The 16,086-nt window shown below is 37.8% G+C and overlaps 1 protein-coding gene across 9 annotated transcripts in view; it reads left to right on the top strand.

Moving 5' to 3' along the window:
- STXBP5L (syntaxin binding protein 5L) overlaps nt 1-16,086 on the top strand; it is a 184,668-nt gene that overhangs the window by 81,702 nt on the left and 86,880 nt on the right. For all 9 annotated transcript variants that reach the window (XM_042031704.1, XM_042031707.1, XM_042031708.1 and 6 more), the window contains exon 5: nt 5,398-5,532. In XM_042031704.1, coding sequence (XP_041887638.1) covers nt 5,398-5,532 — 135 coding nt within the window. The remainder of the gene's footprint in view (nt 1-5,397; nt 5,533-16,086) is intronic.

The following is a 16,086-nucleotide window of genomic DNA, read 5'->3' as shown; positions in this document are numbered from 1 at the left end:
GCAATGATCTCAGCTTGAATATTCTCTACTGAACTGACAGAAAAGTAACCTTACACTTCCTGAGAATACTGGCTAGCCAGAAGCTATCTCAGTCCACTTTCATCCGCTGGAGAAGGAGGGGCACTAGATGAGTCTGATGTGCTTTGTTTTGTTTTAGTTTTGTTCAAAATTACCAAAAGATTAAGGGAGTATGAGGGAAGAAAATAAATTAGGTGGAAATAAATTGTGCTTGCTGATGGAGGGAGAAGAGGAGTGGTACAAAGTCCTGAGGCACCCCCAGCAGCTTTAGTTTTTCATAGTTGGGGTGAAGAAACCCTGCAGATACCAGGACAGAAGGGAAGGGCTTATGTAGTGGTTTTCCTCTGTCGTGAATATTCATTGAAGGCTACACAGGCCACAGATTCCTCTCAAAAAAGAGCTGCTTTGAAAAAGGACCTGACATAACATCAGTCTGTCATTGGCAAGTACCAGGGATGATGCCCAGTCTATCAGGTGGCAGTGCCAAGAGAACAGCTTTTGGGGATGACCAGCTGAAGGAAATAGCATAAATTAGCTGAGAGTACTGAAAGCATCAGAGGATACTGGAGAAAATCCCTGGAGTCAGGGGAAGAGCCATAATCACTGCAATGGAAAGGAAGACTTTTGATAGCCATAACCTTCTTAAGAAGGTGATCAACTTCCTCAGCAGCTGCGTTCATCCATGCTGGGGCAATGCACTGTAATTGGGGTGTAAGACAGTGGCAGTCCCTTAGGCGTCACTGAGAGCAGAAGGTGGGCCAGGACCATGACTGGCATGCCTTGGAGCTACTGGGCTTGTTTCCTGTCAGCTACCCATGTTCCCAGGTTAATGCTTCTTCATGTTTTATCTCCCACTTTTCCTGTAAATTTGTGAGATTTCCTTATTTCCTGAGAACATGGACAGTGTAGTTTATTTTGGTAGGATTCTGAAATGAAGTTCAAGCTGATGTTTGTTTTCTGTAGGAGCTTACAGAAACTGAATTCCTCTGCCAGTCAGTGCTGGGCATAGGGGATACACAGTTTCTATGCTTGTTAGTATTTAAGATTATCTGTATGAAGGGAAAAGCCATAGTATAAATTTAATTGCAGTTTTGATGTCCACGAATGAGCAATTAAATAATTAATTTGGAATAACTGTTTATCATTTTGACAAAAAGGCAATTTACTCTCCCCACTTCAGCAGCTCTCCCCACTCACCACCAGCAATAGTGTTCCAGGAAAACTTTTCATACTAAAAATGGAAAAACAAAAATAACAAAGCAGAGGCGGAAAGAAATGTTCTCAAAATTATCTTTTCTCTTTCTTAGAGAAATACAAGTAATGTAATAAAGATGATTTTAAGTCATCTGAGAGTATTTACTAATACTTCAGAGAATATAGCATTCTAAATTATTTTAACATTGTTGTAATCTACTAATATGCAGTCAGTTTTTGGCCATGGTTGTTAGACTGTAGAGTGTTGTGATTTTCTGAAAAATATACCTTTTTAAGATTTGCTAGTCAGAATATATTCCTTTCTAAAATGTTTTGACAATGCCTCTTTCAGTTATTCCATTATGTCTCTTGTCTTACTTATGAAATTTTAGTTACGTTTTTAGGACCTTAGCAAAATAGTTTTCCTTACTTTATTCTGATTTAAGTGTTTTAGCTAGTACCTCTTGATTTTTTAAAAATTACATTCTATATCCTGTTTTGTCATTTGGAAGAATGATACAATGTTCCAGACTCTTCTGGCAGAATAGAAACACCTTTTTTGGGTATCAGTTCGTGGTTTTTACTATTTCTTACAATGATCGATAAGATTCATGTTGTGGTTTGCTGCTAAGAATGTATAATATCCACATTTCTGGCTGGCTTTCTGTTAAGTGATCAACATTGAGAAAATCCTCAAGTTTCCATTCAATTTGGTTGCATGTTATGTCAGTCAGATTGACAACCTGATTAAACTTTGTCAAAAGCACTTCTTACTGACATAATTCAGTACAACCCCTACCTTCTTAAGAAGAAAAATAGCCTTTCTTTCTTTCTTTCTGGCTTATTGTCTCGTTTTTGTAATGGCATCAAAGGACATCTTAATTTGCTTGTGGGATATATGACTAATAGAGTCATATAATAGAATACCTTTCATCCACAGTGAAAACTACAGTATGAGACTTCATTGTTTTCTCTTGAAGAAATCGTTATGTAATTTCAGTACTTACCGAGATGGAAGATATTCATTAAAAATCTGAGTCTTGCTTCAAAGTTTCCAAGCCTCAAAGTCAAGTTAATGTTTTCTGTAGAAGTGAAAAGTCAATAATATATAAATCAGTTTGAATTTAATTTACATAATGTAAAATAAAACTGGATTGTCTTTAAGGGAATACCATTTTCTTTTAAGCTCACATATTGCAAAAGGTTTCATGACATTTATACATTTCATAATTAGACATTTCATAATGTCTAGTAACAGTTTGGGTAAACAAGGAAGACTCATAGGGTAGTTTTCTTTGTGGAAGAAAAAACATACAAGAATATTTTCTTATCTGGCTGTCCCATAAATTTGTCATGACAAAATGAAATTATTTAAGAGGAAGTAGCTGATCTTAAGAAAACAGGAGAGGCCGTGGTGCATTTTTTTCATTCTTTAGCAATACCTAATTCCCTTTTGGTGCTTCATATTGTACATCCAGACTTACTAGTGACTGATGCCTGGGATTTCAGATAAGCTAGCAGGATATTAAGTCTAATAACTTATGGCCTAAATACTTATTAGTAGTTACTACGTTAGTCTGATTTTTCTCTTGCTGTAGGACCTTGTTCTTAAAGCATTATGTTCTTGGAATTTTAAACCTAAGGCAGGCAGACAGAGAACATGCAATATCTGGAAATGCAGACATCCGCTTAGTCAGTTGGTTGTTGTGGCAGCATGTCCTAGAGATCATGACGTGGAAACCAAAAAGGATGAAAAGCAGCCCAAAGCAGCCTCAAGCAGTGTGTGAGGTGATGTTGAAACTTTATTCATAATCAACTGGATTCATTCTTGCACATGGGAGACCAAGTTTTCTGCAGTACCCCATTCAGGGTTGTGAATGGATTTAACAGAGGACTGAAAAATAGTATTGTCCTAGGTGGACTTCAACCTGTTTAGTCTGATGACACTACTGCAAGGATTTGGAGTAGCAGCATTCAAGTCAAATAGGGTTCACGTTGGAACTCATGAATTTTTTCAGTCACTAGATAGCTATGTTTTCAACATTTTCAAGTCAAAATTGTCTTCTCTTCCTGTAATTTAACAGTTTACTACAAATGAGTGTTGAGTGACCTTCAACATGAAGTGATTTAAGAGGGTTTATCAACCAGAGGAGTTTTTTATGGGCTGGGACCTAACAAAGCACTCATATGCTCTGCAGTGAAAGAAAGAAGAGTAGAGGTAGTACAGAAATGCAAGAAATAAAACAACAAAAAAAAGACTAAATATTAATTTAACCAGAAGTGAAGGAAATGGTGTACCTGAAGAGAAAGCAGAAGAAGTGGAGTTGTTTAGTGTAAAGGAAAAGGATCAGGAAAGATGTGAAACTATTCCCATTTGAAACTATAAAGTCAAATGGGCAAATGGTGCTTTGCACCTGTTATGAGCAGAAGAATAAAGCTAATAGCTTGAACTCCATCAAGGATTATGTAGGGGACATACACCTTCTGCAGTTGTTTCTGTTGGATCTTTGCTGGTCTGACTGCACCCACAACATCAGTACTATGTTGCTGCTTGAAGGCATTTTCAGTTATGCATACTAAAATATAACTCCCATTCTCAAAGCAATTCTCTTGAAAAATTTGGTGCCCTTTCCACTAAAGGCTCCAGAATTGCTGCCAAAATTAGACAACTGATGGTAAAATTTAACCCTGTCCAGCTGGACAGAACAAAGCCTATCTCATATTTCAGTCTCACTTTAATCAACAAAACAAGATTTCTGTGAAGGGTAAGCCTTATTCCTGGTTCCATGATTCCACAATAATTTTCCCCATAAGTTAGGATGTGAAGACTCCATATTTCAGCTGTATTCAATCCAGTGTGATGCATAAGTACAAATAAGGGAATTTTCCTCACTTGAATGAATTTAGCATTAAAGGGTACTGACAGTTTATTAGATACTCTGAAAACTACAGAACTATGCAAATACAGTGTATAATCTGTTTGGAACCTTTTTGTTTGTTGAGAGTACTTTACAGGGAACAATTACATAAAGTATATTTAATTTGTATAATTATTGAACAGTTCCTTAAAGAGTGGCAAATACTCAACTCAGAGGACTTTACTTGACTGTAATTGGAGAGAGCCAAATTACTGAAAGATTGCCAACACCCCTCTCACTCCTTCATAATAAATTCAGAAAGATTGCTGTACCATAAGAATGTAAATTTTAAATATGCATGGTTTTAAATACTGTATGTACTTTTTTGGGGGTTGGAGGCGCTAAGGAAAAAAATAAATCAATTTTGTATATAAAAGCCAGAAATAACCTGTTTGTGGAACTGAGTGATAAATATAATAACATACAACATACCAAGCAAAATAACTGGGTTTTTGTCAAAATTTACAAGTCTGTACCATAAGGTTGGATTAAGTTTCAGTCTCTGTAGGTAACATGCATTCACTTATATTTAAGTAGCAAATGTCTTCTCATCTCGATTTAGTTTTGTTTGAATGTATGTTTGTATATATAATAAGCATAGTATGAAAGTTACCTGAATCTACTCATTTGTCATCTGTGAAAACTTCTATATATTATCATGAGAAATTGTCATGACATCTTTCCAAGCTAATGTAGCACCTGTTCATCACCTTGTAATATGAATGTAGGATTCAGTGTGCCTGTGATAATTCAATTTTGATAAATGCTCTTATCGAAGGCCCTAGTCTTCCAGATGGCAAATAAATGAATGTTTTCTTGTGTGAATTATGGTGTTACACTTCTGTTGTACAAAACACGAATTCCACTGATGTCCACAAAACTCTGTGTGTTCAACTGGATAATCTGCTTATTCTAAGAAAGGAAATAAGAAAGCCGCCTTTGAGAGTCCTGAATACTATCAAAGTGCAATGTACATGCTCATGGAGATAGATAGACTTAGTTCAGTGCTCAAGTGATCCATCTCTTTTTTCCTGCCCTTAATATAGGCAGGCAGGATGGCCCTGTTTTGTTTCATGTTCTCTTTTATGATTTTCCTAGACATGACCCCCAGAACCTGCACATTTTTCAGAATGCCAATTGGGCAGGCTTTTCTCAAGTTATAAAGTGGAAAGAATAATTCTTTCAGCTGCAAAATTGTTTAAAAATATTGTTGATGTGATATTCAGTCACTTTTATTTTGTTGTTTTGTATTTTTTTTCTTTTCCAGGATTACTTACTGCCATCTACCTTTCCAGAGTAAATGGCTTTATGTTGGAACAGAGAGAGGAAATACACACATTGTAAATATTGAGTCCTTCATTCTTTCTGGATACGTTATCATGTGGAACAAGGCAATAGAACTGTAAGTGCAGGCTTTTTTTCATTTGTACGCATGGTCATTTTCATGGCTGTCTTAAGTTTAATTTTTAAGAATTATTTGGTTTTTCAAATATTATCAGATCTTTTGAAGCCTTTAATTTCTGTGAATGCATTTGCAGTATTAACTGGTTTTTTACAGGACATTAGGAATCAGATTTATGTAATGTAATTATATTTCATATAAAAGAAAAAAAAATTTCATGTACTGTTCCATGAAATACAGAAAGTCTGTAATCACCAAACTTCAGATTTTGCTATTTTTATGAGGAAATCTTGATCACCATATCCTCCATTCTGTGAAGAGAATAATGGAGTATATTTGCCCTAAGACTCTACAGAGAACTTTTCTTCATTGAGCTGTGAAATCATTTCAATGAGAAGGGAGAGGGGGAGGTCTCTAGACCAAGCCTCCTGCTCAACACAGTGGGAATTTTAAGGTTAATTCAAACACATCAAAACCTGATGAAGTGATAGGAAACATAATGAGTGCCTATTAAATAATAGTTCTCTAACAAGCTAAGCCAGGTGCCTGTGTTGTGGGTATGAAATGGAAAGAGACATAAAAATCTGACTGGGATACATCTATGCTTCCTGCAGGTAAAAGCCTTGACAGAAATGAAAAACTCTTTCTCTGCTGCTTCCTCTGTGGAGTTCCAGCAAGAGGAACTTCTGTGGGAAAGCTCAGAGTACTTCTTGCAGTTTCTGAGATATTTGCTTCATGTTGTGAGCGAGCTGTAACTTCTGGTAGTAAACTGAAATACACCCATCTCGGTGTACCAAGAGAACAGTATCTAAGAACAGGATTACAGGCCTGCAGTTCTCAAAAATTCATTCCTTCTTGTCCCTCTACTATTATTATTATACTAATCACTCTGTCCGCCAGGTTGACAAATCTGATGCCTCATTTTCTTCCTGCCCTTCTGCCCCCCCTAAACTTCATAGGCACAATTGGAAAAATCTAAGTTTACCTTCAAAGAACACAAAAACAAGGATTTATGTAGTAATCAGGATTCAGTCTGATGGTAAATCTTTCATCCAGTTCTCAGTTTTGGAATGTTTGGTTGTTCTGCCCCTGTGAGACTGCTCAGCTCTGTTAAGTAGTTTTTGGCTACAAAAAAGTACTGCTGGAAAACATGGTTTAATGAAAATTTTGATGAGTTATTCAGGTGGCAAGTATCCTAATTGTTTTCTATTTCTCACTTTGTTTTGGTGACATTGGCATATTGGAGGGCTCTTGGAATCCTGTATTTTAGAATGTATATGTTTACTCCATTGAGTAGATAACATCTTTAAGTTTTTGAGAACAATATGTTTTCATTTTGTGTGCGCTTCTAATTTTCTCTCCTCCAGAAATTAGGATGTTCTATTCTGTAGGGAAATAGATCCAAAAGTTTTTTATGGACTGGAAGCCTTCCACCAAGTTTCACTTCCCAATTATTTCAAAATTCTTCTGGATAAATGTTTTTTAAATTATTTTAATGGCCACAACAAACAATTTTCATGAGAATAGAATAGAATGATGCTTCTCTTTCTATGTGGGAAATAAGGGCTGCTTTCTAACAAGCTTCAGTACTGAGTTGACATAGGCTAGATGCTGTGCAATAAGCTCCCTCTCTGGGACCTTCAAGGAAGCAAGGAGCCTCTACTATCTTCTTTGTATTGTCTACGGAGAACCATACCTATATTTTCCAAAATTTCTCTTCCATAAGTTGTGAAGGATAATGACTGCATAATAAAGATAGGCCGTGTCACCTCAAGCACTTGGAGGTGCTGTATGGTTACCAAAATATGTTCTTCTTCTAAAAAGCAAGTTTGCCATGTACTGTTTTGCTGACAGGTGAGCACAGGTATTCGTTCATTACTGCTTCTAGTTCTGCCACTCTTACAAGGATAAATTGATCCATGTAAGTGGTGTGCTTCTCTAAAGCTCCATCCTCTCCATGCAATCTCATCATGTACTCCTTGATACGGAGTGGAGGAAGTCGTCCTTGCAAATATTTCATGGGTGGACAGGAGATCCTGTGTGTCTCCAGATTAATTTCTCTGTATTAGAGGAAGAGGCTGGTGGGACTAAGGGTGATGTTTGCCACAGCAGCCACTTTTATAGATGCTATAGTCCTGCTGAAGTTGAAACTGGGTGACTCACTAAAGTAATATGAACTCTCTCTGGTAATAAACTATGATGTCTCTTCCAGTACTGTTGCTTTCCTGCACATAAAATGGAATGTAGATTAGCTTTTAAAGGAAATGTTATTAACTTAAAATGTACTTCATGAGACTGTTCTTATGATTGTAGACTTTCCTTTAGAATAGTACTGAGAAAAATGTTTGAGAGGACAGTTTTATTTTGAGCCATGGCTTATGTTCTGATTGGATTATATTTTTTAATCTTCACATTATTTTCACATAGTTTTTGCATATTTTTCACATTTTAGTATTTTAGAATCATAAAATAATTCATGTTGTAAGGCTTCTCTGTAATTTTGTAGACCAACTTCCTGCTCACACTAAGATCAGCTAAAAAGTCAGGTTGTTCACGGGTGTATAAATTCACAGGGCCTGTTGATGTTAGGTACTTTCAAAGATGAAAGAATGTAGGAAAATATATGTATGTAAAATTCAGGAAAATCTTCAACCTTACAATAAACAGTGTAAAGGGCAATGGTGCTCATAACATTATGTTAAGCTCTGAGTTAATTATAACATTTCAGAGTGTGAGGTTAGGTTAGCTTGACGATGTTAGTATTCTCTGTAAAGCTTGGAAGGAGAGGAAGGCTTGGAAGAGTTACCTATTGTGCAATCATATGTCTGTCAAACTTCTTAGCAAGAGAAGACCAGTAAAAGCCATTGCTCTGCTGCTATATTCAAGTCCTCAGCTTACATGGAGGGTTTATAAATAAAATTTTAAGTGTGTCAAGTTTGTGTGTCATCTGCTCTAACAAGCCTGAAGGAGTTCATCCCTCTTCACGCAATTCTTATCCATTTTCTAAAACTGAAAGTCTACTGACACAACTTCTCTTTCTTTTAATCCCCCCCCTTTCTTTTCACTGATTTGTATCTACTTCTAATGAACTCTCCATGTAACACTCATCCTCAGAAACAAACAAACATTTTGAGTCAGTGAGGCCCATCAAATGACTGCAATAATTTTTTTGTCATAGTGATTCTGTTGCAGTGAAATACTGAGGTGAGGAGGCTTGGTAGGTTGAAGACTTGAAGGGGAAGCAGGTTTAGATGTAACATTTTTAGACTTTGCATGTGATGCAAGAAATCTGATCACCTTGTCCTGCATGGCCACTTTTACTTGCAAAGTTGACATTTGGTTTGGATGGATTTTTCTTGTGATTTTCTTGTCTACTTTTGTATCTGAAAGATCTGTAGAGCACTATATTTTTGAGTGATAGTGGTTTTATGACTTGTTCAGAAGTATCTAGTAGAGAAACATGTCAAAAAGATGATTGCAATACATATTTTATCATAGGGACTATTGTCTTCTCTTGCAGGAGAGATCATTCAGTGGGCTTAAACAGTATCTAACGTTAGTGAGAAATTAAGGCCTGAACATCTAATAGTGCAAAGGAAACAGGGTTTTTTTAAGATTATTTTCAGAACTAAGTTGTAACCAATTCCGGAAGTTACAGGAAAAATTTCCTTCTTAAATCATGTGCACTGTCTGTGTCTCAGTGGACTTGTCCTTGAACAGAGCTGAGAAAAAACACAAGCATATGGGTACCAATTCTTGTCTCAGCCATTTCTCTCATCTCATGAATTATCACTACTTCAGGCCGCACTGAAGCATCTTCTCAGCCAAGAATGAATAAATCAAAACTTTTTCACTTGTCATTTCTCTGTCATGTAACATAGCTAGTCCTTTGCCAGAGGGGTTTGAGGCTCACAATACTGTTTGGTTTTCTACTCTCTAATAAGCAAACATTTTCTCTTTTCCTTCCAAATGTTTGGAAACAGCTTTGGAAGAGAAGGATAGTCAATGAGCACAGCATGTCCCCATTTACTCCAACTACAGTGAGATCGATTTTCACAGCAGGATCATACACATTTGGGAAGGTCATCCAATGTTGGAAAGGAAAATAAGATCTTAATATGTGTCCACTGAACTCCAAAAATGAAAAATCTGCATTATAAGATCCCAGTAAGATTCCAGTGTTCGAATACCCACTGTCTAATGAATGAATAACTGAAACTTGCCAAAATTTATGGCATTTGGAGTATCAAAGAATTGGGCAGACTGGAACTCAGTTATGACTGAGCCATAACTTGGTATCTCATTTCTTAGCCCTTTCTTTGTCCATCCCCATTTCCTAAAATGGTGAGTCAGAGTCAGTAGTTCCACAGCAGTGAGGGAAAGCAGTACAAAGGAGGAGAAGTAACAGTCTAGAAGTATCTGCTACCCCCTCTGTGTGTAGATCCAAATGGAGATAGTTATTAATATAAAAAAAGCACAAGTTTCAAGGCTTCCCACTTCTGAACATTTCAGAAAGTGTGTCTAAGACTCAGAGTTGCAACTTGAGGTTGAACTGATTCTTGATGGCTCCAACGCCCAGCTTCGATCCACAGCACATGAATAATGTATATAACTTACTCATTCTCTTAAATTTCTCTGTGGCTCTACCTGTGAAAAGAAGGTCTTAAATTCCCTGGAGCACTGCAACTTTATGTGAAGTGGAACTGTGGAAGATGTCTGACTACTGACACTAAAGAAGTATCTGTCTATGCACGTATTTTTTTAAGCACTGCCACATTCAGTCAACTTCAACTCCATAACAATGACTAATAGAAATGTTTTCTTTCTTTTCCCCCTCTCCTAACTCCTTCTATCGCTTTCTAACACCAGATTTTTATTCTTCTCAGAAATCATACAGTACTTCTCCAATTGTGCAGGCTATTTTTTCTCTCAAAAGGAAAATTGTTTTGATTCGATTCTATTTTGTCATAGTGTACTTCTACCTCCTTTAAAGATTGTCTTGGTGTTTGAAGTTCTTATGACAGTATTAAAGTCACTTGATTTCTTAGACTGCATAAAACATTCCAGGATAATTGAGGAATATATCATCTAGGTATTTTCCACATTTTCCTGGGTTCAGATTATAACATTGTTAAAGACTTCTTTTTGAGCTTTTCCATTTTAGGATCAAATAATTAAATAAAAGCTTCCATCCTTACAAGTCTCTTAAAGACTGTTTTACAGTAACTGGTTTCTTAATTTCAGTCCAATTCTTCTGAGTCAAAGTCACGTCTTACAGCATAACCACTCTCTCATCTCCCAAATGAACATACACCAAGTAAATTAATACCTGCTGCTGTCAGGAGCAACTTCTGATGAAGTGCAAAACAACTCAAATTACCAGTATCTTCTTAGCAAACTTCTAGTTTTAGTTCTGCATAGCTGTCATGGGAATCTTTCAATTCTGCAGTCTGTTTTTGTGGGCTTAAAGGTCAACAAAAACTATGAAATATTGCAAACTTTTGTATCATTAGCTCATACTTTCTTCTTGCTCTGTTGAAGTTAGCTTTCATTTCAGAAATTTTTTACTGCAAATCATTGCTGATAGTTTTTCTACTTGACCTTCTTTTTTTCTTTTTTCTTTGTGCTGTGTATTGACTTGGATTTGTGTTTTATCCTTTTTGTGCCTTTTCAGAGCTTTTATTTTCTCAGTCATTCTCAGCTGTACCCCGGCTACTATTTGAGAATGAAAAATTCCCTGCTCAGTTTTTTCACTTATGCTTTATTGTCACCTGCTGATATTTCATTATTTTTCCCTTTCTTGAGGGATAGGACCTAGTTAGTTTTTATGTAGTTCCCCAAGCCAGCTTGAGGGAATGCCTATACACAAATATCTGTCATCAACAGCTGAGTGTTTTATTCACAATAGCTTCAAATCTGATTGGTTTTCCAGGACCTCTTTGTCCTTTCCAGGAGCTGTTGGATCTCTGCTTTTGCATTTAATGTAATTCAACCGTGGGGTTTTTTCCTTTGTAGGCAGTTCCACAATGACAGTGTCCAACTCCCCAGTCTCCTTGACAACTTTACTGTAATACCAATGAGGAGAAACAGAACATTTTATGTATACTAAAACTGCTTGAGGCAAAATGGGTTTTGTGTGTAGACATTTCCACATGCAGTATAATTTACTGTGTGAAAGTAGTAATTACTGTATCTGTAGCTCTGATAGTGTTTCATGAGTTCTATAAAATGATATTATTGATATAATGTAGTTAACTAAATAATTTCTTTGTTTAATCTTGCTTGTAGTGCAGTCATGACATCTACCCTCAGGAGAAATTGACTGTAGAGCCTAATGCCTCGCTCTCCTTTTACAAGCAGCTCTTCCCTAGGGCTCCAAAAGATACTGCTGTTGTTTCTATTTATACATACCTTCCTTGAGGGGACAAGGAGATGCAAGAAGTGAGGCACTGATCTGCCTTTGGCAGACAATTCCTGGTCGTAATGTGGCACAAAAGACTAGATTTGGGTTCCTCACCACAGTCCTGTACCAGAAGGGAGATAACATCACTTCAAGAGAAGCAAACCACAGATTTATCGTGTCACTCCTTCTGTGTCCAGCCATTGGGCAGGCTCAGAGCAACAAGCAAAAGGTCTTGCAGAATGATGGAGGAAGTTGCAATGCTTTCGCACAGTTTTCTTCCTCACTCCACCTGAACTGAGGTTATTTTGTATCAGTTTATCCTCCCACAAACATCTCCCCCAAGATGGGACTGTGCATGTTCGTCCAAAACCGAACAGCAAACTTTATGCTGCATCTTGGGAATATTCCTTGTTATGTAGTCCAAAGAGGAATCAGTTTTGTTGCAAATACTTTCCTTGCCATGTAAAAAAAAATCAATGTTTCTTGGAGCCCTGGAAAGGCAGTGCAGGAGCACTGCCAGGGACTTGGCTTTACACTTCCAAGAAGCTTCAAGGAACATCTGTTGTCATCTGTGTGTGATCTTATCTGTGATGGCACATGTGAAATCACTTTTAGTATATACAGCTATTTGAAAAAGATCCTTTCTGCTTTCCTGACAGAAGCTGTGTTATGGCTGCCAAACTTAATAAACTCTCTACTTACTCTTACCTATGTATAAACAAAGCTGGCCTCTGTTAAGCAGTCAAGGAAATTGTGGTGGGTGGGTCCTGGCTGGTTGTGAGACCTCCACCCAACTGCTCTCTCACTCCCCATCCTCAACAGGACAGGAAAAGAAAATACGATGGAAAAGTTCATGAGTCAAGGTAAAGACAGGAAAGTAACTTGCCAGCTGCTGTCAATGGAGAAACCAGACTTGACTTGAAAAAATTATTTTAATTTATTGACAGTTAAAATAGAGTAGAATGGTGAGAAACAAAGGCAAAAACTAAAGCACCTTCTCCCTGAATCCTCATTTTTCCTAGACCAAGGATATATGTGTGAAAGCTAAATGATGGTTTGTTGAGTCCTTTGATAGAGTGACATACCTGACAGTGTTAAATTTAATAGAAGTGAAAGAAAAAGTAAGAAGCCAGAGCAAGCCAGGTATTATATAAAACAACTGAATTATTAAAATACCAAGAAGTAATATGAATACTTATATCACGTATAGAGGAAAGACAATGAGGAAAAATAAAATCTCGTACACTTAGTGCATAGACTGCTGTGTTTGGTATTGACTTTGCTGATAGTGTATATAAAGCTGTTATTCAACAAAACTAAAGAAATAGCTAGGTGCATAATAATTAAATTATAATTCTCCTAAAAGAGATAAAAAGTGCCTAAAAAAAAAATACCCAAACCCTACAGCATTAATACAATGTAGTAAATCCCAGGATCCTCCAGCTACAGTGAATTCAAGAGGGAAATGGAGGAGATAGGAAAATGTATGATATTAGTGAAGGTTTCTCCTTTCAGCTGAGGTTTTAGCATGGAAATCTGAGGCTATACCCCTGCAGGAATATAAGATAAAAATGAGACTGGTAGTAAAAGACAAGGGTTTTTATACCATTTGCAGAGGAACAATGAGTTTGTGTGACTATGAAAGTATACTTAGCCTAAAGAGTAGATGACAGCTCCTGTAAGAATTTCCTTCTACCCAAAGACAAATCAATACATTCTTTGGTAAGCAATGTCATATGTGTCTTACAAAGAAACTGATTGCACAGATTTATCTAAACTGTTCCTGACAAAGAGCTGACTAAATGTAATCAATCTTTACCTTAGAGAGACAGTATGCTCTTTTCCTTTCTCCCTCCATTTGTCATGATTCTGCCAATATTCCTGGTCATGTACCAATACTGGAATGGCCAAGCAACCCAGCCTGCATCCTGGTTGGTTCAATGGGCTGGGATAGCTGCCCAAACCATTATGCTTTGTCAGCCTCCATGTGCTTTTGCTACCATCTTGTTTGTTCCCAGCTTTGTCATATCTGATGGTTGCTTGCCTCTGCTCTCTCTTCTGTCATCTGTCTGTGGTTCTTACCTGGCTGAAAACTGAAAATTCTTACACTGTCTCTGCTCTTCTTGTTTTTTCCTCTTATTCTTACCCTTCTTCCTTTGCCCATCATGGCACAGGCAGCATATACTCCAAACAGACCTGTTTTTTTCCATCAATGTACTCTGACCAGTTCAGACAGGTGAACCTATATCAGGAGCAACATTTGAAGCAGCCTAGAATGTTCCAAACTATCATATCCACTCCCTCAGACAGATGTACAAGACGTGTGCAGGTCTAAGCACTGCTTGCAAACAACCTCATCTTGCCCCTCAGTTCCCTGTCACTGCCTACCTACCCCACCTGCTCCAAGGCCTGGTGTTGTGGAAATTATACTTTTTTTTCAGCATAGGTTACTCAGAAACAGAAGCTCCGCTAAAGGGGTCCCCTCTGGTAAGCTGGCTTGGATAGGAATGACAGCCAGATCTCCTGCTGTCTGCATCTTTGTAAAAATGGTTGTGTGCCGTGTCTCAGGCCAAGTGGGTACTTGCTGCTGGCACCATGAAAGGCAGTCTGTATTGAATGTTACTGAATAAAATGTCTGTCCACTGCTTTCCTGCTGGTCTCATTTCTGTGATAGGATATGCTGCAAAACACTCTTGCAGAAACCTTGCTCGTGGAGACCTCATGTAGGAAAGTAACATGCTGCATGTCCAGGACGTCTGGAGTAATTTTTCATTGTCCTTAGCTCAGAAATAAATATCAGACAAGATCTTTGCCTCTCTGCTTTGGCCCAGCTTTGGTGTATGATGAAATAGTTAAAATACTTAAAACATTATGTGGACAAAACATATCGAGGCCAGAGAAAAGTGTGCATGCTTCGAAGAGTGTTGGAGCATACTGTTTTGGGAGGAAGGAGCCTATGAGGCTATGGATCAGCCCACAGTGTTTTAATGTATGAGTTGCCTGGGAATTTTTGCGTACCACTCTCAGTCTTGATTTGGAGTTGGACCTGTAGAACAGAGGCTGGTTTTGCTATAGTGCAGTGTTCAGCCAAAGGAAGAGACCATTATTTTAGGAAAATCCTTTGAGCATTTTGGCTGGAGAACCTTGTTTTGGTTTGTTTCTATAATTCTCTTGCAGATTGTTTTAAAACTTGGAGCCTAGCTCGCTTTATGTATGGCTTCCAGATAAATTCTTCACTTTATGGGCTCTGCCAATCCCTGCCATGTTTTTTTTCCTGGTGACCTTTGGTGAACCAAGACCGGTCATGCATGTCTAGATCCTAAGCTGAACTCCAAGGGGCATGTATTCTGACCCCAGAACCTAGATGGAAGAAAGGTCCTCCTCTGTGCAGGCATTCAGTGTGGACTGGTGCTTGTCTTCTTGCTCTCTATGGCTGCCAGGGCCTGAAGGTCTGGTCAGAAAAGATGATAGATGAAAAATCTCCATCTGTCCGATCAGTTTCCTATGATTTGCATTTGCTGTCAGGAGCAGGACATTAGTAACTTCAGTGCTAAGTTGTATACGATGCAGTTAGTACACATTGCAAAAAGGGAGGGGATGCAAGGAATGGTAATTAATCTTTATACAGGCTTACAAAGGCTCACAAGGATGGGTGTTGTGGCTGAGGAGCCTCACTGAACATGCATTGTGGGTGTAACTGTGTTAGCTGGTCTGAAGATGAGATAAGGCTTTACAGATCAGACAAAGGCAAGATGATCCATTTCTGAAACCCCACTGCGGTAATGCTAAGAAGCTTCCTGACAGGGCAGTGTAGGTGAGGTTACTGAAACCCTGTCTTCAGTGACATTGGAACTTGGTGAGTCATGCTATCAGTATCTGAAATGAATCCAAGTGAAGACTTTGTAAATCCTTGGCAAATTAGCCTTGAAATGGAACAAGTAGGGAGGGAGGGTCAGAAAGAGATGGAGTAGAGAATAGAAAAGGCAAAAAAGCCGTAACAATGAGAGAGGGAAAAAACTACTGTAATAGAAGTTACACTACAGAAGTACTGTAATAGAAGTGAGATTAAAAAAAAAATTAAGGGAGCATTCATTAAGAAGAGAGAATCTTTGCCTATAATGGCGAAAAGGAAAGAGAGGAGAACATGAAAA

The sequence above is a fragment of the Corvus kubaryi genome, unplaced genomic scaffold (genome assembly GCF_017639235.1).
Source record: "Corvus kubaryi isolate FWS band 111438036 unplaced genomic scaffold, C.kubaryi_AGA036_p1.0 37341, whole genome shotgun sequence".
NCBI lineage: Eukaryota > Metazoa > Chordata > Aves > Passeriformes > Corvidae > Corvus > Corvus kubaryi.
The sequence above is the reverse complement of the archived record's forward strand: the minus strand, read 5'-3'. Positions and strand labels throughout refer to the sequence as shown.